General features: G+C 38.3%; 1 protein-coding gene across 1 annotated transcript in view; it reads left to right on the forward strand.

Moving 5' to 3' along the window:
* The window catches only part of SETD3 (SET domain containing 3, actin N3(tau)-histidine methyltransferase), a 64139-nt gene that overhangs the window by 25269 nt on the left and 14062 nt on the right, over positions 1–24808 (forward strand). Inside the window, exons 3-7 of the mRNA XM_075753583.1 lie at positions 1026–1118; positions 5070–5218; positions 6296–6368; positions 6890–7146; positions 23751–23809. Of these exons, the coding sequence (XP_075609698.1) occupies positions 1026–1118; positions 5070–5218; positions 6296–6368; positions 6890–7146; positions 23751–23809 (631 nt within the window). The remainder of the gene's footprint in view (positions 1–1025; positions 1119–5069; positions 5219–6295; positions 6369–6889; positions 7147–23750; positions 23810–24808) is intronic.

The raw sequence follows: 24808 nt of genomic DNA on the forward strand, positions 1-24808 counted from the left end.
AATTTGAAAAGCAGAGCATAATTGCCTATGATGATGCTAAAATACTGTTCACTCTTTCTATTGTCATTAGTAACTGTGCTGAGCTACACTTCTTGTTGAAACACAAGTCCAAATTTTCATATCCTGGACACATCTAAATGTTGTCTTAGAAAAATCAGAATTTTTCTTTATCATTGCTCACAAAGAGGAGACAAGGAGTTGGCAGAGCAGTTTGATGCTTATGCTACAATTGGCCTCTGCTTTGCTACCAAAAATAAAATGTAGATCTAATTTTCTAAGCAAAGACAAGTATCAGCTGTTCTTTTTGTCAAGCTTCCATATTTTATTCAACGCAAAGATTTTTCAAATCAGTCGAGCAAGGTAATCTTCAGCTGTCCACTTGGATTTATGCGGCTTAGATCAAGAAATCCACACACTGGCATTTAGAATATTGTCAGAGACACTGTTGATATAATGTAAAGCTAAAGCTTGGCTACATGTTCCTTTGTCCATCCAGTATGCATGCATCTATGAAAACAGTCTTGACTAGGCAGGTCAAATGTATGTACCAGCAAATTTCTCAATTAGTTAAGGTAAGCTCAGTACTATTATCGTCTGCTTTTATTACAGCAAGAATGATGGCAAGCAGGCTAACGTAAAGAGAATGTTTTGCTTGGACTATTGAAAGCAAATACTTTTTTTTTTTCTTATCTGACAGAGTATCTATCTAATAGTCTGGTGGTTTACCTTCTTTTCTTCCTAGCTTTTTAACCATCTAATATTTCTTATATCTGAAAGAATATTTAAAAAAAATAACTTGAGATAGCTCGTACTGTGAAAATTTCAAAAGTCTTTATTAATTACATGTCAAAGAATGGGATGTTTATAGCAATAGAGATTGTAATGTTTACCATGTAAACATATTTGAAGGACAAGTAGTACTAAGGGACAGTTAAAGTTGCTGTGAAACCATGACCTTTTCTCTGATGTTAAAATACATATATACACTTCATTAAAACATTTTTATTTGGCGTTTTTATTTCCAGAATGCAGCAGTCCTACTCCAGGTCCTGGTAAGGAATGGGAAGAATATGTGCAGATTCGTTCGCTTGTTGAGAAAATTCGGAAAAAGCAAAAAGGTAAATGTGAAAGACTGTAAGATGAGGGTGGCTCAGAGCATTGATTTGCCTAAAGAATTGTCTGCTGACAGCTAAAAGGAATTTTTTTTGTTGTCATCATCGTTATTATATAAATATTATGCAATCCTATTATTTTGTGACAAATCTTAATTCTCTGATGTGTAGTTGCTTTTTACACTTGCAAGTGTTTCTGAAATGGTCTGGTGGGCATGACCACTGGCATTAACCATTTTGATATTTAAAATCGTAGAATGGGTTGGGTTGGAGGGACCTTAAAGATCATCTAGTTCCAACCCCCTCTGCCATGGACAGGGACACCCTCCACTAGACCAGGTTGCCCAAAGCCCCATCCAACCTGGCCTTGAACACTTCCAGGAAGTCCTTTGAGAGTAATAGGCCTTTTTGATTCCTGATTGCGTAGTCTGCCCCTCTGCCTCTATAAATACGAACATTTTGAATTCAAATTTGTAATAATTTATTTTAACATAAACACTTCACTGGATGTGGAAACAGTTTCAGCAATTCAACATAATGACATTAAATTATGACAAAATAAGCATATGTAAATGCACAAAATAAATATATCACCTAATAAAGCTATCTGCTATAAATCAAGCACATAAAGAAATGCTTATGGTACCACAGTTATTTTAGATAATATGGAGCTTTATTGCCAATTTTCCTAAGTTTTAAGGTATGCTTATTTCAGACTAGAACAGTTTTCTTCCAGTATGTTCTGCAACAACTCACTGTTGATGATACTTTATTTTCCTATTAGTTTTGTTTTTATCTGGAGGCATGCTCTAAAAATGCTTTTCATGTAATTTTACTAAAATTACACCTCTTTTATGACTGATGTATGTTAATGGATGAGAAGTAACTTCTTAACCTTGGAATGAATAGATTTGAGCTTGGACATACCAGAAAAAGTCACGAAAAAATTCTTTTTTCTCTGGTATTTATACAGTGATGACAAAAAAGCCAGACTGCATTTAAAATGGAACTTGAGTGGTTCATGTACTTGCAGGAACTTAGAGGCTTGAAATGTCCTTTTCACGCCTTTTTCTAATGTATTTTGACTAATGCATAAAAATCTTATTTCATGAAAGCACATTTAAACCTCTGAATATTAGTTATTGTCAGAGGAAGAATGTCATATGGAAGAATAAATGATACTGTTTGAGTGACTGTATCCCTGTAGCTGTGTAGAGATGAACTTGATTCACTGTTTTGCTGTCCCATGATTTCTGTAAACTTATGGTACATGTCCAGCTTTTTATGATGTAATACATGTGTTAGGGTAAAACATCATTCAGGTTAACAAGAAAAGAGTTAGCATTGTGGTTGGGCAGTCAAACCATCCATGGGGAAAATAGCTGCTGGCAGAGGTGGTAGAATTAGTATAACAGTATTATGTTAATAAAGCTTTTTTTTCCTTGAAAAAAGCAAAACCTACTAACCACAGCACAGTTGACGTACAAATGTCTTTTAATGTAACATTTTTACATACATAGTGAGTATGAATAGTATGGTGTCTTTCAAAACTATTTTTAGTAGAACATAGTAATTTATAGTACACAGTTTTCTAGCTTAATAACGGCTTTAACAATTAGCAAGGAAGTTGCTGTGGTTTAACCCCAGCTGGCAAATAAGCCCCACACAGCCGCTTACTCACTCCCTTCCTGGTGGGATGAGGGAGAGAATCAGAAGAGAGGAAGTGAGAAAACTCATGGGTTGAGATAAAAACAGTTTAATAGGTAAAGCAAAAGCCACACGTGAAGCAAAGCAAGACAAGGAATTCATTCCCCACTTCCCATCGGCAGGGAGGTGTGTTCAGCCATCTCCAGGAAAGCAGGGCTCCATCATGTGTAACGGTTACTTGGGAAGACAAATGCCATCAACCTGAACGTCCCCCCATCCCCTTACATGCTGAGCATGATGCCATATGGTATGGAATATTCCTTTGATCACCTGGGGTCAGCTGTCCCAGCTGTGTCCCCTCCCAACTCCTTGTGCACCCCCAGCCTACTCACTGGTGGGGTGGGGTGAGGAGCAGAAGAGGCCTTGGCTCTGTGTCAGCACTGCTCAGCAGTAACGAAAACATCCCTGTGTTACCAACACTGTTTTCAGCACAAATCCAAACCACAGCCCCACCCCAGCTACTGTGAAGAAAATTAACTCTATCCCAGCCCAAACCAGCATGATGGTATAAATTGCTAATGGAAACCGAGATGTACAGATGAATATATATTGCCTAAGTGTCAGACTTTGTGCTTTTCTTGAATAGAACACTGGGTTGCAGAATGTGATCTAAAATGATCTTGATTATAGAAAACTCTTAATTTGAAAACTGAGTGCTTTTACTTTCTAAAATTTTTCCTTGTTTGACTCATTAACAAAACCTTAAAGCTAATTTTTCAATATAGATTTTCATCAGTATAGCTATATTTTGTTCAGGATAGAAATAAATTGTTCCCCAATAGTGTTTGTAATTTAAAAGAGCTGGTCTTCTCTTTAGTTTAGAAAAATGTGGGAAGTATTGGACCACATCATATATGAGGAACAGAGGTAGAATTGCAGAGATGCTTACAGAATGGTTCCAAATACTATTGGATGTTAAAAGCTTCCAGTAGCTTTATACAGTAGTAAATGTTGGAAATCAAAAGAGCAAAGTCCTGGGCAGTATAAACACCTATCAAGTTTCTGTAGAAACTTGCAACTAGGCTTACTAGATTTGTGAGGCCTTAGCTCTCTATATTCCACAGAAAATAGCATACTGAAGGGAGTATGAAATTAAGGAGAAATGCCAGCTTTAAAAAAAAAAAAAACAAAACCCACAAAAACAAACAAACAAAACCCAACCAAAAAACCCCCACCCAAACCACTGTGTGCCACATTCTCATTGCATTCAAAAAATACTTTATCAATATTAAGTTTTTCTACTGGACCATCAAAGAATATAGTTCTAGATGATGCTTGCACTTTGATGTTACCTGTGGATTTGATTGGGTCTGGGGCTTGAAATGCATTATTTGGAGGGTGGGGTGTATTTCAAATATACTAATGCTACTTTCTTAAAACCTTTTTAATCTAAAGATGTATTTATCACCTGTGCTAAACCAAAATATCTTTGGATATAAGCAACATGCTGATGCCATTTTGTCACTCATAAAATGGCCTGAGCATTTCAGGGGCATTTGGACACTTTTAACATGATTTGACACTTTGGGTTGCAGAGAATGCAGAGGAAAAGAGGTACAAAAGGAGGTGGCTGAGTATAGCCGGGAACTATAATGCATAGGTTCAAATCAGATGATTGTAAAGTGGAAAGCTGAGGAAATGAATGAAGCTTGCTACTTCACCAGTGGACTACGTGCCTGTTAGAGAAACAAAGTGTAAAAATTTGGACGAGCTCTGTGATGTCAGGAGGATGAACAGTCCTTAGTTATTTTGGTGGATCCGTATGCTACAGGAAAAAGCTAACTGCCTTGTATGTGAGAGAAGGAGCTTGAGATCGTCTTATCCTAATTTCCAGTGCTGAATTAATGAAATTGCAGCTTGCCTCTCAAATTCCTCCTTGTGTCTCTATTAACATGCTGTGGTGTTTGCATTTATCATCAATATTAAGCTGGGAAATATTTTTGCTCAGCTTATTTAAAAGGGAAAGAGGAAGATAATTTCATATTTCATCACATCTCAGTTTAGGTGGTTGTGTTTTTAAGATGACTGGTAAGCCAATTTGGCAGAAATATTTAAGTTGATGAAAATTGGGTATGACGTTTGTATGCTGTTGAGTAACACTTAACAAAGATCAGTTCTGACTCAGCTACTTCAAAGTAGAACTGCTGTGGGATAGCAGATAGCTTTTTACATGTGCTTTTATATTGAACTTCTTTATCTTTCTAGATCCCCTTATTTCTGCATTTGTTTTTTAATAAATTGTATATATAGGTTTGTCTGTTGTCTTTGATGGAAAAAGAGATGACTATTTCCCTGAATTGATAAAGTGGGCAACTGAAAATGGAGCATCCACAGAGGGTTTTGAAATAGCCAACTTTGAAGAGGAGGGGTTTGGTTTGAAAGCAACAAGAGAGATAAAGGTGAGCATGTGAACATTTGACTTAGATTAGAAAATTTTGTTTGGAATGCAGCTGCAGAGCTCTGAAACACTTACCACCTTCCCTTCCCCCTTTTGACTGCTTGTGAAACTGCTGTTCTGAAATTCTCTCAACTCTGCGTACTTGAGAAATAAATTATTGATTAAATTAAGTATTATTTTTATGACTATTGGATAACACTGTGAATTTTCAATCAGCCTTTTTTTCTCTCTCTGTAGCCTATAGTCTTTACCCAGTCACTAGAGTACCCCATTGGTGTATCTCTTCCATGTTTTCTAACTACTTAGTCTCTTTTCTTCTTTCATGTCCCTTCTTTTAAAGCATTGGTTGTTTTGCCTCAGAAAGAGGTATTTGCAATACCTTTTTTTCCAGTGAAAATGGAAAAAAAAAAAAACCCCAACCCCAAATTACCTGATAATTGTGAATAATATCTTTTGGTCGTCAGGTAAGGAATATAGACTTGTACAGTTAGCTAACTGTTAAAAGGCAAGCATTTAAAATTGCCTCTTTCCAGTCCCATTTTACAGATGGGAAATAGCTTTGAAGAACAATCAGCTGTTGTAGAAAGAATATTAGTAAATGAGCATATTATATTCATTGTAGGGCTTTAGTAGCACATAGTTAATAAGGCTAGCACTACTAGTTGATAAAAATCCTGAATAGTTCTCCCAAAATAAGAACAGGCAATGTGAAAAAAACCTCTACTGGAAGAAAATATTTGATCATGTAATTAATAGCAATATAATGTCTCTGGTAGCTTTGAGTTTGTGTGGGCAATCTACATGTTAGCAGTTCCAAACTGAAGCATTTTGATTTGTAATATAAGTATCTTGGTTTTTAGGTTTGTGGAATGCAGATCGGAACATTTGGTTACCACAATATGAAACATGTTTGTTTAATTTTCAGTGGAAGAGAAGGAAGAATTCTAATTCAGAATAGTTTTGATTTTTAAAAAGAAAAATTGAAACAACCTGTTATTTAAAGATGATGTATATTTGAGACACTTGGCATATCATATAAATGCTAACTGACCCTCTGTGCATTTTTTCCTTCCTGTAGGCTGAAGAGTTGTTTCTGTGGGTTCCTAGAAAACTGTTGATGACAGTTGAGTCAGCTAAAAATTCAGTATTAGGTAAGAGCTTAAGGAAGTTCTTAAGCAAGAAGTCAATATGAATGGGATCATTCAATAGACTTTCTCTTTTTTTAGCTGATCTCCTTTATTACAGGACTTGCTTATCATGCCGAGAATCAGGTTTGGAATACCTAGAAGCTTTAAATGTCAGTGGAAAGAATTTAATTTTCCCCTTTGTTCCTGGCTGAGGGCACTAGATATCTTCCAGAAGTTTGTATGTTATTTTGAACACATATCATGTAGCTTGTATAACACTTGGAGGTAAAATGTTCCGAGGTACTGAGAGTATTGTTCTAATTTCTTCATGTCTTCCATCATGCAATTGTACATGAGGCATTTACTGTGTCAAATAACTTGCAGCATAATACAATGTGGGCAGCTAAATATTTTAGAAAACTGAAAAGCTTTTTTTTGTTGTTGTTGAAAATTCTTACATGTTGTTATGTCAATTTAAAGTAAATCTAGGATGATATTTTCCATGGACAATTAATTTAGCGCCTCACCTTTCTGGGTTAATTCAGGATCCCTGTATTCTCAAGATCGAATTCTACAAGCCATGGGCAATATAACATTGGCATTCCATCTACTTTGTGAACGAGCAAACCCCAACTCTTTCTGGCTGCCCTACATCCAGACGCTCCCCAGTGAATATGACACTCCTCTCTATTTTGAAGAAGATGAAGTACAGTATCTTCAGTCAACTCAGGCCATACACGATGTTTTTAGCCAATATAAAAATACAGCTCGACAGTATGCCTATTTCTACAAAGTTATTCAGGTAAGCATCTTCAATGTGGTATATAGTATATGTTGTTCTCATGATGATTATTGAGGAAGGTGTGAAAACAGCGGTGCTGTATAATAGAGCAAGTGTAGTGTATTGCTCTTAAAGGTTTGAGTCATTAAAGCAATTTCCTGCTGGTTTTTTGAATTGCTGTTAAAATTTCACAGTTCAATAGGCTTATGAATATATAAGAATGTATTTAGTTGCTTGAGAGGAGTGATTACTGCCCTTTGTTTGGCATTCGGTAAGGCTTCATCTGGGATACTGTACAATCTTGCACCCACCAGTACAAGAGACATGTTGACAAACTGGAATGACATCAGAGGAGGGCTATTAAGATATCGTTTGCTTCAGCTGTTTATCCATACAAGGAGAGACTGAGGGAGCTGGATTTGTTTATTCTGGGGAAAAGGAAGTAAGGGATGATCCAGTTAGTGCTTTCAACTTGCTACTGGTAGCTGGACTCCAGAAGTTTGCCTGTGGGAAGTTGGGCGAGATGACCTGCAGAGATCTACAACCTGTGCCTCTATGAGTCTCTGAAAAATGTATAGTTTGCAGTAAACAGAGTAAAATAATAATTGTTAATTCACATAGAATAAAACCATTGCATATGTTGTATTTCCAATGATCATGAATTAACTGTTGTTTTGTATTCTATTTAACATAATTATTTTGATTGCTTTCAAATACAAAGATAAACCCATCTGGTAACAATTTGTGTATGGGGAGTCTTGAGATGAGTGAACTTTTCGTCATGTTCTGAAGTAATGATTTAAATTGAGTTTCTAAGATAGAACTGTTACTCTGATGTATAGTGAATGGTGATGTGGTGTTGTCAAGGTAATGTTCAATGTCCGAAAATCCAAAGCTTTTTGTGGCACAATCTGTGGAAAAAGCATATGACTTTATGTACTGAATTTCCACAGTTGTGTGATGTAGAGACTTTTTTTTTGCCATAGGAGAGGTCAGAAGACATAAAGCAATTCTGTTCTCCTTTAAGGTTATCAGAGTTCCAGAGCTTTTCTATTAACTGTTTTAAGTCACCAAAAGTTAAATTATTTTGCATAGCTGTTTGGTTTTTGAAGACCTTCACATGTTTCAAACACAGTGCCAATTTCCCAGATGTAAAGAGTGGAGGGATACATTTTGAAAACCAAAGTCATTGAAAGTAGTGGGTGAAAACCAAATAAGATGCACTTCATTTTGAGGCAAGGAGCAGAGTAGGAACAATGGCTTTAATATTGGGAAGGAACAAAATCCTTCCTTCCAGGTGTAACAATTCAGGAAATGATAGTTTAGCCAACTCCCGTTTCTTGACATGTGCTATTCAAGGCTGCCAGTCCACACTTGACCTGCCACCTTTTCCAATTTTTTTCTCAAAGAATACTGCCAGAGCAAACAGAACTCCTAAATTTTATTTCTTTGGAATATCTTTTTACCCCTAAATAGTTCTGCTGTTTTTAAAGAGTTATTAGTAGAGTATTGTGTAGCGTTATCCAATTTTTCCAACTGCTATTCATATTCTTGCAGTACTTAATCAGGTAGCTAAACTATCACTATGACTGGTTCCATAATTTTCACTGACTAATCCTGCACTAGTAGTATTATGTGAGAGGTTATGTGATCATAACATTAAACCCCCCCCTGAAATACAGGAATGAAACCCTGGATTTTGACTGCCATGTGTCCAGTATTTCAGAACTGCTTCTCAGTGATTGATGAATACATGTAGACTGATACCAAAGTGATGCAAGCACAACTGAAGAATGTATATAAAATGCAGTGATGTAACATCAGTTGCAGTATGAGATATCTATTATGTGAAAAGCAGCTTAAATGTTTGATGAAACATTTTTTGTTCATGAGCATTTCATGCGGCACATAATCTGCTTAAGGATGGCAAATACATGCTTTTTCTCTTATTGTCTCTGAAAGCTAATCAAAGATAATTTCTATAGCATTTAAGCTAATGTGGTCAAAGTAATGTCTCACTAAAAGTAATTTATATTCCGCATCAGAGTCCATGCTGTTGACTGTTAAGAGTAAGAAAAGCTACAGTTTGAGCAAAGAAAATAATGTACATGAGATGACTTTAGGGGCAGATTGCCTTTAGAACCCCAGTGATGGTGATGTGCTGTACATGGTAACAAGCCTTTAATACTCTGCGCTGTTGTATTTTCTGTTTTACATTTGTAATTCTATGGAACCTGATATGGCAGCTCATGGAGGAAGACTTCTCAATCTGATATTGTTGCGACTGATTCAGTTTGGTTTGATCTGCAGCAGTGGGAAACCTTTTTGGAAAGAGTGTTGAAATAAATGGCTATCTTTGAGCTTTATATTAGTGTACCTGAGAAAATGTTTAATACTGTACTGTTGCCTTTTGTATGAACTGTTAAAATGTAGGTTCTAGTCACTTGTGATCAGAAATCTAGACCAGATTTTTTTTTTTATTCTCCTGACAAATGCTTTTATTGCTTGTTTTATGTTCTTGTATAATGTAGCTGTTGTTTCATGTTGGGCGTAGGCATGAAGGTAGATCAAGTAGGAACAATTTGCTTTATTTACTTGTTCTTTGGAGAATGAGTGGTAATAAATATTAGGTAAATTTTAGGTATGTTCTGGTTGTTTGATGCCATGCTTCAGCACTGCCACATAACCACAATTTCAGCTGAATGTTTCTTTACTAGTATTCAGTAAATGTCAAGTTTGGAAGATACATAATTTCACCTGCCTCCAGGAATGTCAGGTTAATGTACTGGGTACCTATTATTAATGCTTTTGATGAAAACTCATGGAAAAGTTTTAAAACTTTTTTATTTCTGTTTCTGCTCTCAAAAATAAGAGCCTGTAATTTATGAAATGGTGGAGAAAAAAAGTTCATAGAAAAAAAAAAAAAGCCTCTTTCTTCCCTAAAACAAAGTACTATTTTTCATTATTCGGAAAAGCTGAAATGAATTTTAGTATCATCTTGCATGCACTCTTACCATTTTATGAACAAAGTTGACCCACAAAATATTAGTGCTAAGGGTAATTCATGAGCATATGGAAAAGGGAAGAAGTGGTGGGGAGACAAAAATTTGTTACGTAAATGGAAAAAAACAAAGCAAACCCACTTTCCTATTAAAGGAAGTGTACTCTGCAAGCTTTATGAAAGTGAACGTTAGATTTTTGTATACCATTGTTTCATTTAGTACTACTACTGCTTTAGCATAAGTGTTTTAATGAAAGCTGTCCTGTGTGACCAGGATTTTGATATTGCTTCAGGTATGCAGATTAATTATATTTTTTTTTAAATTTACAAATACTCTTTTTGTAATACCAAAATCAGATAACTGTATTTACTGGTAACTGTTCTACTGCAGAAAGTAAAACTAGTAGCATCTTGAAATAAAAGGTGTTTTGTTGATAGTTGAAGACACTGAAAAAGGGAGTATTCTGTGCAGGCAAAATATTTTAATTCCTTTGCAGCGTTTTTAGTCTGTAAAATGTTTCTAATGGCCAGGGGAATAAAAGGGTTAACAAATTAGCAATTTCTTGAAATACTTAATTTTATTTCCAAATAGAATTGCTAGACTGTTATTAAAATAATTTGGTTCTGATAGGTGTGCAGTTTTACACGTTGTTTGACAAGAGCTGGTCTGGTTTATTTCCCTAGCTTCTCCATAAGGGTGGCTTTCTCAGAACGCTGTAGTTCTAACTCTTTTTCCAAGTGCTTAGTCTGGATACACATGAAGAATGGGCAGATTTATGAATTTCACAGCTGTTGCAAGCTAAACTGTAGTCTGGTTTGATAAGCAGAAACAGGTGGGATGTTGAGTAGACAAAAATAAACCCTTGAGCACGTTAGCCAGTCTCTATAAACCACACTGACACCTTTCTAAACATATGTAATTTGATAACTAAAAAATAGTTAAAAGTTCTTACAGATGTACTTTAAAGATGCATTTGGCCTCTGCATTGCTATCAAAATACAGCAAATGGTCAAAAGAGTACTTTCATCGCAGCAGACTTGTAGTTTACAAGATGTTTTTGTACTTTGTTCCAAAGAGAAATTTTGTAAACTGCAGGGTTTTCTCTTCCCCTGGAAGGCATATGTGTGACTTCCATTAACATTTATGGGCATTGCGTGCCTACTGAAGGGTGAACAGAGCCCAAATATTTATGGCTTAATGTTAAATTATTTTTTGTATGCTGAAATGTGGTATAATAGGCACAAGAGGGAGCCATATGGTTTACAGACACTCACAGTGAGATTATATTCCTAAAGAAAACATAACCAAGTTTGAACCTTTTTTTAAAAGAATATGCAGTGGTCTTCGTGTTTGACTTTCAGTTGCATCAGCTGCCTGTTTGTAGTTGTCGTGGTTTAACCTCAGCTGGCAACTAAGCACCACAGAGCTGCTCAGTCACTTCCCCCACGGCATGACGAGGAAGCGAATTGGAAGAGTAAAAGTGAGAAAGCTCGTGGGTTGAGATAGAAACAGTTTAATAGGTAAAGCAAAAGCCACGCAACCAAAGCAAAATCACTTCTTTATATGCTGAGCATGATGCCATATGGTATGGAATATCCATTTGGTCATTGGGGTCAGCTGTCCCGGCTGTGTCCCCTCCCAACTCCTTGTGCACCCTCAGCCTACTCCCTGAGAAGCAGAAAAAGCCTTGTCTCTGTGTAAGCACTGCTCAGCAGTAACTAAAACATCTGTGTTATTGGGGGTCCCTGAGGTCCCTTCCAGCGCAAACCATTCTATAATTCTATCAACATTGTCTTCAGCACAAATCTAAAACAGAGCCCCTACTAGCTACTATGAAGAAAATTAACTCTATTCCAGCCAAAACTAGCACTTTGTACATCTCTTATTCCATACCATTTATGTCATGCTCAGGAACCACATTATCAATACAACCTCATTAACCGCCACCCCCACTTCCCATCCTTTGCTGTAATATGCAGATATGTGCCCTTAGTCTATGGACCACCACTGTGAAATATTTGTAAAATGTCCATAAATGTCCACAAATGTCCAAAAAATGTCCACTGATTTCATTTAGTCCATAACTTTGGGCTCCATCTGTTATGCTGGTTACTCAGAACAGGAGATGTGGTGTGTTGTGTAGTTACTGGCTGTTAAAGCCAGCTCAAGCTGGGTCACTGCTGCACTCATGCTGCTTCTTGTAAGGCTTGTTCTCCATTGGTTCAGGTGGTTCCTGCTATAGCAACTCCTATAACATGCAACTCAAATCATGAGTTACAACAGTTTAAAGGTATTTCCATTACAGTCTCCACCCCTGGTCCCTTTGGGCCAGGTTAGAGGATTTAACGTTGCATTGAACTCTCCCTTGCTCCTAGCCTGGTAGCAACAAGGGGTTCTTGTTATAGTAATTCCCATAACATGCAACTCAAATTTTGGGTTACAACAATTTAAAGGTATTTCTGTTAGATGGCTCCCTGAGTACGGAGGTGACAGCAATGCTGCATTAGTCTTACCACCACCAAGTGTATCATATCATAAGTCAGTATTACAAAGTACACCACAATGATAACCTTGTCCCAGTTCTCAGAGGAAATAAAGAGCCCAACAGGGAACATAAATTGCAAGTAAGGTGTTACATAACACAACTGTGAGAACAAGTGCAACAACTTTGAGAGTGAATGAATCAACATTGTAACCAGTGACTATTTACCTAATATAATGAATGCGTATAACAAATTTGTTCTAATGCGCTCTGGTCAGATCTGTTATCTCAACCCTTTGTGCCCCACGTTGGGTTCCAAAAAGGATTGTTGTAGTTTAACCCCAGCTGGCAACTCAGCCCCACACAGCCACTTGCTCACTCTCTCCCGGTGGGATGGGGGAGAGAATCAGAAGAGAGAAAGTGAGAAAACTCGTGGGTTGAAATAAAGACAGTTTAATAGGTAAAGCAAAAGCCACACGTGAAGCAAAGCAAGACAAGGAATTCATTCCCCACTTCCCATCGGCAGGCAGGTGTTCAGCCATGTCCAGGAAAGCAGGGCTCCATCGTGCGTCACTGTTTCCTGGGAAGACAAGATGCCCACTTGTTTTCCTGTCTGTAGAAGGCTTCATCCACTCCTTGAACTTGGCAGGGGATGTCAAAGGCAACCGAAAGAACTTCCATAAGTACATAGGTGACAAAAGGAAGACTAAGGAAAACGTGGGCCTGCTGCTGAATGAGGCAGGGGATGTGGTGACACAGAACATGGAAAAAGCTGAGGTATCGAATGCCACCTTTGCCTCAGTCTTTACTAGTAAGACCAACCTTCAGGAATCTCAGGTCCCAGACACCAGAAAGAAAGGCTGGAGCAAGGAAGATGTACCCTTGGTGGAAGAGGATCGGGTCAGGGAATACTTAAGCAAGCCAAATGTACAGAAGTCCATGGGCCCTGATGGGAGGCACCCATAAGTGCTGAGGGAGCTGGCTGATGTGATTGTGAGGTGACTCACACATCTGAGGGATGGGATGCCATCCAGAGGGACCCGGACAAGCTCCAGAAGTGGGCCGATGTGTATTGACATCTGGACAGTGCTTGTGAAAGTATTGTGGTAGTCCCATTGTGAATACAATCCTTGCCGTACTCTATCCAAAGATGTTTTGATCTGTTTGTGTGTACTATTGGACAGAGAACTTGATTTCCTGGAGGCTGTAATCCCTTTTGATCAGATACTAAATTTGATTTATTATTCACATAAAATTTGACTAATTGATTTAGCATGAATGAAATTCTAAAATCCAGTTATTAGCTGTTGGGCACTGGAATATCATTTTAGTTAGGACATTTTAACACATTAAGTTCTAAATCTCAAGATAATGTTATAGCATCTTTAAAATCTGGTATCACATTTGACTCTTCAGTATTGGGTATATTAGGTGAGATTTCACATCTCTAGCTTAATTTTGACACCAATTTTTGAAGTTGTGATGATACTTTCAATATGACTTATGCTGCTCTTACTTTATTTTTCTCTACTGTTTCTGATCTATCCTATTCCAATAAGCATATGATTTTCCAGGTCAGCGTGAAGTAGAACGTCTGGTGTCTCTCTGTACTTGGCTTTAAAATACCACCATTTAACTCTCATGTGCTAAATCATGTTTGAGTTGAATGCAGACAAGTATATTGCCTTTTAAAACACTCTAAAGTATTCAAATGTTTGGAAATTGTTTATTATTTTTAAGTTGATATAATAGAGAATATTTTAATGCTTCTAAAGAGTTCAACCAATATGCAGTCAAAACCAAATGTATTTGGAAGCAGAATACACTTTTGATCATCTACCAGGTAGGTCCTTATGGTTCTCAGTTTTCTCATCTACTTGATTTATACTCATCAGCATGCCAATCAAATAGCTTTTTTCAGAAGTGATGTCAGTGACAGTGTAAAAAATGGGTGGAAAAAAGATGGCACAGTTGTAAACCCTATAAAATCTTCCCTTTTGTTTACTCGTCTACTATACATATCACCTTAAGGAGAGATTTAAAATTCCATTGAGTGGGTAGTTACAAAAGTAAAATAGTGTTGCTATTTAACTTGCTTTGTCTGAATTTCGACGCCTGAGTTGTTCTGCCTGATCAATAATAAATCAATAGGCAGTTAATAATGGAATATATTTATGCCTTCCTGTGTTTTTCCTCTCCTTGAGGGCCAAAATATTGTATTAATCTTTTGCTGGCAGCAAACCGAAGATTGACTCTATGGTTGTACTGTACCACTTAGTGTATCTACTGTAAGGTGGTTTAGACTTTGCAAACGCGTGCCAAATTCCTGATTTTTGTGTCACTTCTGGTATATCCCACTCCTAGCTATGATGACAATAACGGCAGATCCTGGGGCTTCATTGGGCCATTCCTGTGGCTGCCCCTCTCTGTCACAGAAGCAGCTACAAGCTTCACTGGGTTCCGTCTGTCCGTCTCAGACAAATGAAGAGCTCAAGCCCTTGTGTGGGTAGGAGGTCTGCTGCCTTCTTCCCCCGTTCCTTCCTTGCCTTCTACAGGAACACGGCGACAGCTCTGGGCTTTGAGCCAGCCGGACACAGGAGGAGGTGTTTGGCTGTTCGGTCAGCATTTGCTCCTCAAACAGCTGTTCCCTATCTCCTCCAAGGAAAAGGTGGCAGGCCATATGGAGGCATCCTGTGGTCCAGATTCAGCCGATGGGCGCCAGTTGGACCGTGCTGGCCTAGATTGAAATACAGGCACATCCTACTTGGTGTCTGCTATTTCTTACGATCAAAATGTTTTAAAGTTGGAGGACAGACAGGATAAAACATATCTTTCTTTTTGGATATAGGTGTTTTCTTTCTTTGGACGTGCATTGTTAAGATCTCCTAATCAGTAGGTTTTAATTTATTTTATGTTCGGAATGGTTTGGGTTCTGTTATACTAGCCTAAACGCCCTCTTTTCTCTAGAGAAGCAGAGATGTACTTCAAAGTGTATATGCCAGTGCTAAACAAAATTTGTTTCTGCACAGTTTAAACCACGTTTGGGAGAAATAACACGTTCTCTTGTAAGTATAATGGGCTTTTAAGGCATTTTTTGGGAAGATGGGGTTCTCAACCATTCTCCTGGTTGAGAATGCAGACAAGCATCTGTTTTTACAGCCAATAGAGTAGAGAGATTTTTGTTTGCTTTTCTGTTAGTTGCTTTTATTTTTACTTTTTAACTGAGTTGCACTTTCTGGGGCAGTTGAGTTTATCCCCAGAGATGTTGTCTGTGTCTTTTGTGGAAGTGAGTGCCTCAGCAGACATCAGGAGATCATCATGCACTTACAAGTATACTTTCTCATATAAAGTTTGTACTTATTGTGCAGATTTAATATTTTTCCTGATATAACAGCAGTTACAAATGTTCCATAAATTTAAAATATGATAACAAGCTGATGTTTCTTAGAATGGAATACTCAAAGGAAGTATTCTTTAAGCACTGCAAAATTATACAGGGGACTTATCTCTGTTAAAATTAGTAATTTAACTAAATTACAAAGTGGATTATCCTCTTCAGTCAGACCCAATGCTAATACTCCACACAGTAGGAGATTGATATGTTGCTAAGTAAACCAAAGTTTATTTTCTTGTACTACGGTTTGAATGCGAGTTGAAGAGGAAGTGATAAGTTTTTAGTTTTGGATGTGTGTGCACAGTAGTCCCAGTACATCTGGTTCCAGGACTTGCCATGCCCCACGTGCCATGCCGGTTGTGCAGCGCAGTACCTTGGTTATACGGTGATTGTGATCCAAGCTTCCACCTGAGTGGCTCCTGGTATGATTTATCTGTAAACTGGAGTAGTTGATTCACAGGTAACAAAACTTTGGCCATACTGCAGAATATTAAAGCTTGTTAGGAAACTCTTTGGATGTGGAGTGGTTGTGAATAGGAAATATTGTCCCTGTCCTTTTAAAGCAGTTCACTTCAGGCTTTCTATCACAGCATTTTATTTGTGGCTTGTGATTCACTGAATTAATAGTAGAGTTGTGTGATGGATTTGTGCATGAACATAGTGCATGCATGTTGCGCTAAACAAAATGAACAAGTACCTCAGAAGCCTAAAGAGTAAATGATAAGTATGCAGGCATAGACCTTTGTGAGGAAACTATTTACTGTAGCTATCTTACTGTACCTGTGTGAATGAAGTACTGCAGACTGAACCTATCAATCTAAGACTCAACATGAACACTAAATTCATATTTCATGAAGAGATTTACCACAGGACATAATGGACCTAGCGTGTCTTTCTGTTACATGAATGGGGAGGCTGTCTCATTGCAAAACATGTCCAGTCTTAGTCCAGCTTGCTCTCCTACTTCATCCCTTCAACCCTTAGTGGGGCTGCATTCCACCCTAAGTGATTTTGTGAAAGGACAGGAAAAGGTACAGAAAACTTGGTCACTAATTTAAGTGTCATCTCTGAGCGCTGTCTTTTCTGGGGAAGATTAGTATTTTAGAATTCTGTATATTAAGAAGTATTCTGTAAATGGAGTGATCAAGAAGTAGATGTTAAAAAGTCCATCGCTGTCTTGCCTCTATTTAATGAAGGAGATGCCACAGGATTGTAGGCAGGGTACTCGTTTGCAGTCAGTGCAAAATTATTTCTGTGTACTCTGTCAGCCAAATGGTAATGTCCACTTTGCAGGTGAAGTGGATTGTCAGTCCTTCAAACCCTTGAGTTAGTAGTTGATGTCATGGCTTGAGTTGTCTGTTATGCCACTGCTGTCTCATTAACTGAAAACAATTTTTGCAGGTAGAAGGTACAGAAAAAGGGACTGTGCAGTTAAATTCCATTGCACCAGAAGGAGTCATTCCATTCTGCTTCCGCTGCATGAATCCCCTAATAGTCTGGAACAGTGCTTTCTTGTGTATATTGGCAGAAAGTAAATAAAAATTGCTGACATAAAGAATAAGCAAAAATGTTATTTAGATTTAATAAGTTTCAATCCTGTGGTACCTTTTTAATTTTAAGATTCGTTCTATTAGGTTTTGCAAAGTAGGATGATCTTTCTTCTGTTAGAAAAGTCATATCACAGCACAGATTTGTGGACATAATTCCTAGTGCTTCATGAATTGGGCCGTTTGAAAATTCCAGAGCATGCCTCTGTAGTTATAAACTGTTATTACAAAGTAAAATAAGCTTTGGCTTTGTCTCCTGTCCTGTACAGTGAACTGGCTTTCCCTTGTTAGGTTAGCCAGCGTATGTCCAATGGAAAAAGTGAATTCTTGTTTCCCTTTAGATCACTAGGATCCTCCATTCTGAATTTTATTCTTTATTTTACCTAGCTTTAGGGCAGTTAAAGCCTCAGCAGCTCCATAGAGAGGAGTTTCTCTTCAAGGCTGCTGCTTCAAAGGCTTTCCAGAGCTGGGAAAGGGACAGTAACCAGCAAATGCTGACAGATCTTCCTGCTTCTGGCCCTGAAAGTGTGTGTGTGGTGTGTGTTTGTATTTTTGTACACCTACACATTGGCCTGAAACCATCAAGTAGCATCCAACAAGGTTCATAACGAAATCTCCCCATATTAATGAGTACTTTGGAAAGAGGGGAGAATCTGCAAAGAAGAGGAGGAAAAAATTTTGGTCAAAAAGAACAAACCTTTGGGCTTTGTGTTCAAAGGAATGAAAGTTAACAAGGTGGAAGCTTAAACTGGTTTTGACTTTGTTTCAAGCACCCTTAGTGTTTTGGGGGCTGGAAGGGGGGTGGACTGATGGCCTTGGTATAGTCTCAACACTTGGTATGATGCTTTCCTGAGATAGAAATGGAGCTGTGTCTGCTTCGACAGTACACAAGAGGGTTTTGAGAATATTGCAATGTGATTAAGTAATATTGATGCAGTGATTGCCCACAACTTTGCCTTGGACTTCTGAGTACTTGAAATATTTTTCACAGTCATCAAACCTTCTCTGTGTCTGCAAACTCAGGAAACTCAGAAAAAACAAGGAATTTTTTTTTTTTTAGTTACTTATTACAGTGGAGTAGTAAATGACTCAGATGGTCAGCTTATCTCAGCTGAGAGGTGGTGTCTTTTCAAAAAAAAAACCCACTAACTTTGTTCGCATCCAGTGATTCAATTAAATTTTTCTTACTCGGAGTATACAAGGGCTAATGGTGCAAAGGAATATACTGGCCAGTACGACTTCACACCAAAATATATCAGTTCTTTTCAAGACATCTAGTAACATGAGTTTAACACTGTGTAAACTTTTGCACTCGTAATTTTAACTTTTACTCAGACATTTCATTGCATGTTACAGTAATAGGACTTGTACTTTGCATCACTTGGTAAACAAGCAAATATTAAGCTAACTTTAATGGAAATTCCTTGTCAAGATTAGAAGCTCTGATAAATGAGCTTTGGCATTTTGTGATTGAATGGGGTAAGGGGTTACTGCCTCTAATAGTCTGGCCACTCTTTTACAGGAGGTTAATGTCCTTGTAGACTGGATAGTAGAAGTGAAGGTTATAGAATCATTTTGGTTGCAAAAGACCTTTAAGATCATCAAGTCCAATCACTTATGCTGGCTTCTCAGCTAGAAAGGCACCCACCCTTTCTACATGGAAGCCTTCATGCTGTCCAAACAAAAACAAGCCTTTTCAAAAGCAGAGGAGTACTCTAGCGTCTAGTTTATAAGACATGAAAATCATTATCTTGTGATGTCCATCCGAAAGTATGATGGAGAAATTTTTAGTGCAAAGGCCCCTATGGTGGGCATCAGGAGTTGTGTTTTCTTGTGAGACACTGAATATGAGACAGGAACCCCTGGATATTACTGCTTCCCAGAAAGGGAGGAATGTTGAAAGAGTCTTTTTTTCTTTTTTTTTTTTTTTCCTTCCCCCCTCCCCCCCCCCCCCCCCCTTTTCTTTGGTTGCCATACTGAGTAACTGGCTTCTAGTCTGATAGTGTTTTAGGTGACTAGAATAACAGTCTGTCTCTTTCTGCAGTGGCTGCAGACAATCTGGCAGCAATCACTGTTACTTTTTAATATTTCTAGTTATTTTGAGATATCCTCCAAATGTCTCAAAGAAGGCTTGGAACACTGAAGGGGAAGAAGCATTTATTATTATTTTTTTTTTTTTTTAGGAATAGCAGCATCAGGAGGAAAATGAAATTCAGCATGCCACTATTTGTTTTTGCAGTGGTCATCACCCTGATTGCCAGCTCTGACAATATTTTCACAGAAAGGGTAACTAAATAGATGGTATTTGTTCTTTATAATAACTCTTTCAGTAGAATGTCAGGACCTGCATCTAAATGAGTATATTCACATTTTCATGTTCCCATTTTTTATTTAAAGCTTCCCCTCCTAACTTTCTGAAACTACTTCATACAGACTTGCTAAGTTAAAATTAGGGTTTGTGTAGTGGGTAATGTTACATTTCAAAGCTAATCTGCAGAGACCTAGCTGCGTGAACCTATAAAAGCTAGATCTGATTTTTTTTACGTATTAAGTGTTTGTTTAGATTAAATATGTCTGTATCTTTTTTGATCAGCCTGAGCAATTTGCATGCTATGCAGCAGTCATCTTCTATACTTTATTAAATATCTGTCAATTATAAATATCAAGGTTTTACATTAATGTCAAGATAGTACATCAAAAATTCATGGAATATGTGACTTTTTTCAAGGGTATTTAATACTTAATGCATTTGTGTCATTTTTCTTTCTAGATATATTGACAGGTTTTATTAAGTGTTTGTTAGGGAGATCTCATTTTTACCAAGGGACTATAAAGAGAAGCTGCATACTAAATCAATTTTTTAATCAGAATATTGTTCTTTTTTTGTGTGTCTTCAGATTCTTGTAATCTATAGGGTTTTTAAGTTACGTAGTAAAATAGTCCAAGTCAGAAATCTAACATGATCAAATATGCTGACGTTAGAGTATCTTAACTTTAAAATAGCTGCTAGAACATTGTATCACAGAATGTTATAAATATGATAATTACATACACTGGGATTTTATTCTGCCTTGTGTCTTTCACTATAAGACCATAGATTTTGTCCTTTATTATAATTTACTAGTGGTTTTATATGATTTATGTCTGGATGATATCCATATAGGGGCAGTCCCTAAGTTTCACTGATTTACAAATGGGATGGTCACAGAGCGTTTGGTGGCATCCAGAATCTTTGCCCGTGGGTTGCATCTTCAAGTTGACTCATTACAGAGGGAGTACTTATGTCAGATGAACAATTAACCTCACCGTCAATCTGCTAATTTAATACTGATTTTTTTCTCACGGAGAGGACAATGGCAGCATGTATATATTTTGCTTCCTATAGGGATTTGCTCCAAGTTAGGGTTGAGCACGTTGGCTGGCACTGCCTGTATAGAGTGTGAGTAGGAACTGTGCGCATGTATTGTGTTTGGTCTGTAAAAATGACTTTTACACCACCGTTAAACCCTTTGTAGTCTCTGTAATGCTTTTTATTTTTAGAGCATTAGGACCGTAGTAATTATTGCATTTGCAGAATTATTTATTCCCTTGAAAGTTCTTGCATGGGAAAAGGGAGAAGAGCAGAAAAGGGCAGAGAGGAAAAGGGCAGGGAGTTAGCTGTTTGTGGGGTCTTTCTCCTGCGATAAAGTTGCCAGCCAGACCCTCCGGTTAACGTAAGGCAGCCTTCGTTTACGTTAACCCAAACCGGGGGTTTCAGAATGCCGGAATAACACCGAAGCGCCGCTACGGGGGAGTTTCGTTTCAGCTTTGTGTGTCTTGCCCTCCCGAGCCGGGGGCGCCGGGCAGAGCAGCTCCAGGAGGTGCCGGTGGCGGGGCCTGCTCCGCTGCTGCCGGGCTTGGCCTGTGAGCGGTACCGGCAGGTGGCAGCGCCGGCCCGTGAGCGGCACCGGCCCGTGAGCCGTACCGGCCCGTGAGCGGTACCGGCAGGTGGCAGCGCCGGCCCGTGAGCCGCACCGGCCCGTGAGCGGCACCGGCCCGTGAGCCGCACCGGCCCGTGAGCGGCACCGGCCCGTGAGCCGTACCGGCAGGTGGCAGCGCGGGGCCGTGTGCGGCACCGGCCCGTGAGCGGTACCGGCAGGTGGCAGCGCCGGCCCGTGAGCGGCACCGGCCCGTGAGCGGTACCGGCCCGTGAGCGGTACCGGCAGGTGGCAGCGCGGGGCCGCGGCTCCGCCGGTGTGCGGCAGCGGCACGGCGGCTGCGGGCGCGGTGGGAGGTGCGGTTCTGGAAGCAGTGCCGGGGGGCAGGGCGTGTTCCCGCCCCCGTTAAGCGCATGGTCTGCGAAGAAACAGAGCGCTGAAGATACGGGGTTTTGAGGGGTCCTAACGTCTCTGTTTGTGTAAAATATCTTCGTCTTTAAAAACTTCAGGTGCAGAACGAGATTCCGACTTTTCACAACCGATAGAAATGTAATGGACAAAAATAATATTTTTAAAGTGAAACTGATGGGCTTATATCTCTCGCTGTCGGTGTTGACTTTCCCTGCTTAGTTTATTATACCAAGCTACTGTAAAATAGATTAATAACACTAGCAATAAAAGTTGAAATTAAATTGTCGTGAAGGAATAATACAGGGTGGTGTTTGTTTTTAAGAATTGTTATTTCCAGCTGAAGCTTAAGTTTCTACGTGCATTTCTGGAATCGAGTCCAAACTGTAGTACTGCAGCAAAGATACCTCCTGAAACATGTTGGTTTGGGTTTCCGTTCTGGTCTTGTACTGAATGTTTTTGTGAGGAGAAGAAATAAGCCTGTAAATTGCCTTGCTACGATTAAACTCGAGGGAATTTGTTCTGCGATGACCATATCATCGATGTGAATGAAAATAGTATGGAAATGTAGAGTGCTTTAAAAAGACAAAAAAGAGAAAAGTGAGGGAAGGGGCAGCACTCCCTGGAATTATTCACTCCTGCCAGTTTCAGAGAAAGCCCATCCAAAGGGTTAACTGGAGGGGCTGAGGGAGAACAGACACCTGGGACCTAACACCCAATTGGCAGTCTTTTGTAATATATAATTTGCCTAAAATTGCGCGCTGAGCACAAGCTTTTGTTTTCTAATTGATTTACGGTTTGAGCCACTTTTACCTCATCCCCTACTGTCCTGCACACAGTGCCAGCAAGTACATTACAGTGAGAAATGATAAATTACCATGCACTTGTGATGCTAATGCATCAAGAGTAAAAAACTGCATACTACATGGAGCTTCATGCATTAAGAGTGTCGCAAAGATAGAGCTGTGCAAAAAAATCATTTGTATCTTCTGAAATAACCGCTTGATCATTTACTTCAGTTCGTCTCTGAGACCTAATTGAACCTGAAGATTAAAATTTATGCTATTATGGCTCTCCGTTTGTGAATTGGGACAAAGTTCCAAAGAAAATGTGTGAGTGTGGGCTTAAAGCTTAACTGTATTTTTGAAACTTTTAATAAGTTAATTGATCAGTAAAGTAACAGGTATTTTAGCTTCTTAAAGCCTTTTTAAAATCTAAATATTTTGCTTGTTAATGACAACTACAGTATGCGTTCTCAAATGGCATTGCTCCACTTTTAGATGGGAGTGTGGGTAAATGGCTTAATGTCGTATTATCTAATCGATATTTGTCACTGAAACTACTTAAATATTTTAATCTGTTTTATTTCAGAGGCGTAGTGCAACTTGTACTAAATAAAACCTTTACAGGTATCGAGGAAGAATTTAAAATCTTGTATGTGTAATTTTTACTTGCATTTGTGAAATACCTTACTGATATCTCAGAGAAAAGGAAAATGTGGAAGTTGGTGAAACGTAATACGTGCTTATTGTCTGATTTCTTTCCCCCACCCTGCACCATGGGCTGGGTTTTGTTTTACCTTCACATGCTCAGTCCACCTTAAATTTTTTATTTTTGTACGATGTCTGTGGGTTCCAGTCTTGAAATATGAAGAAACAGATTTATGGCGGCTGCTGGGCACAACAAATTAAGTTGACAGTGATGTATGAGAGCATAATAGCATGATGATCCCTCTGTAGCGCGGCTGGACGCCTCCTGCTTCATTTGGCTCTTGTTAGGATCTGTTAGGCAGCTAAATAATGAAATTCTGCTGACTGATTTCTGATTTCTCTTTTCTCTCTCTTTTCACTTTTTTCTGAAACTTGCATTTCCCAGACCCATCCTAATGCCAGCAAACTACCCTTAAAGGATTCTTTCACTTATGATGACTACAGGTTGGTCTGTCTTTGAATTCTTTTTTTTTTCTTTTTTTTTTTTTTTTTTTAATATATATAGTTAACTGTGGGACCATGGAAATGCTTCATTGGTGGGAAAGCTCTATTGTTATTGAAATGTTAAATGTAGGATTTGATACTAATACACTTCCTTAATGAAGAAGAAAGTAAAATAAATATGCAGATTTTAATTGTTACAAAGACATAGTCATTATGAGCAGTTAATTTAACCAACTGGCACACATAGTCTGAGATTAGTAAGGTAATTCATTGTTTCTTAAGAAAATAATTCGGTTGACATTGCCAGGAGGTTTGGGGTTTGGGGATTATTCTTTTAATTTCTTTTTTTATAAAAGGCTTTACCTGCACATAGTAGTAAAAACTGATGTTTACAGTGGCTGTTGAACAGGAGAGCTGGAGAACTTAAGCTGTACATGTGAAGCATCAGTGTCCCTTGGAGGTGCTATAGGGGGTGACATAATCAAGATAAAATAAGAATAATTAAGATAACGAGAGCTTTAATTCTGTTAAGTGATTAAAATAGCATGAATAAAAGGCATTCATGAGGTCTTACAGGGATTTGTTTTAGCCTAGTTGTACTTCTAGGTGAGTCTTTGAAATTGGGATTTCCAAAGCATGTCTCCTTCACTTACAGGGTCACAGAGGAACATGCCAACTTACATGTGAAGTGGTCTAAAATTTTGCAGATAAAGTACAACAATTAAAGAAACGTATTGCTATTATGTTTCCAATAGTGTTTGTAGGTCAGAATTATGCACAATTTTAACTTGCTTTTTTAGAAATTAAGTAGATTTCAATTTGATGGTATCTTCTAAGCAATCTCTAGTCCTTCTGAAAAAATCCTCCTGAAAGTCTAATTCTGTATATTAAATACCTGATTAGCAGTGGAATCGGTGGGAGTTAAAATTATTTTTACCTTGTCCTGGTGGTGGTCTTTTTTTTTTTTTTTTTGTTCCCCTCAAAAAACCCACAACAACT

The sequence above is a fragment of the Balearica regulorum genome, chromosome 5, assembly GCF_011004875.1.
Source record: "Balearica regulorum gibbericeps isolate bBalReg1 chromosome 5, bBalReg1.pri, whole genome shotgun sequence".
Classification (NCBI taxonomy): Eukaryota; Metazoa; Chordata; class Aves; order Gruiformes; family Gruidae; genus Balearica; species Balearica regulorum.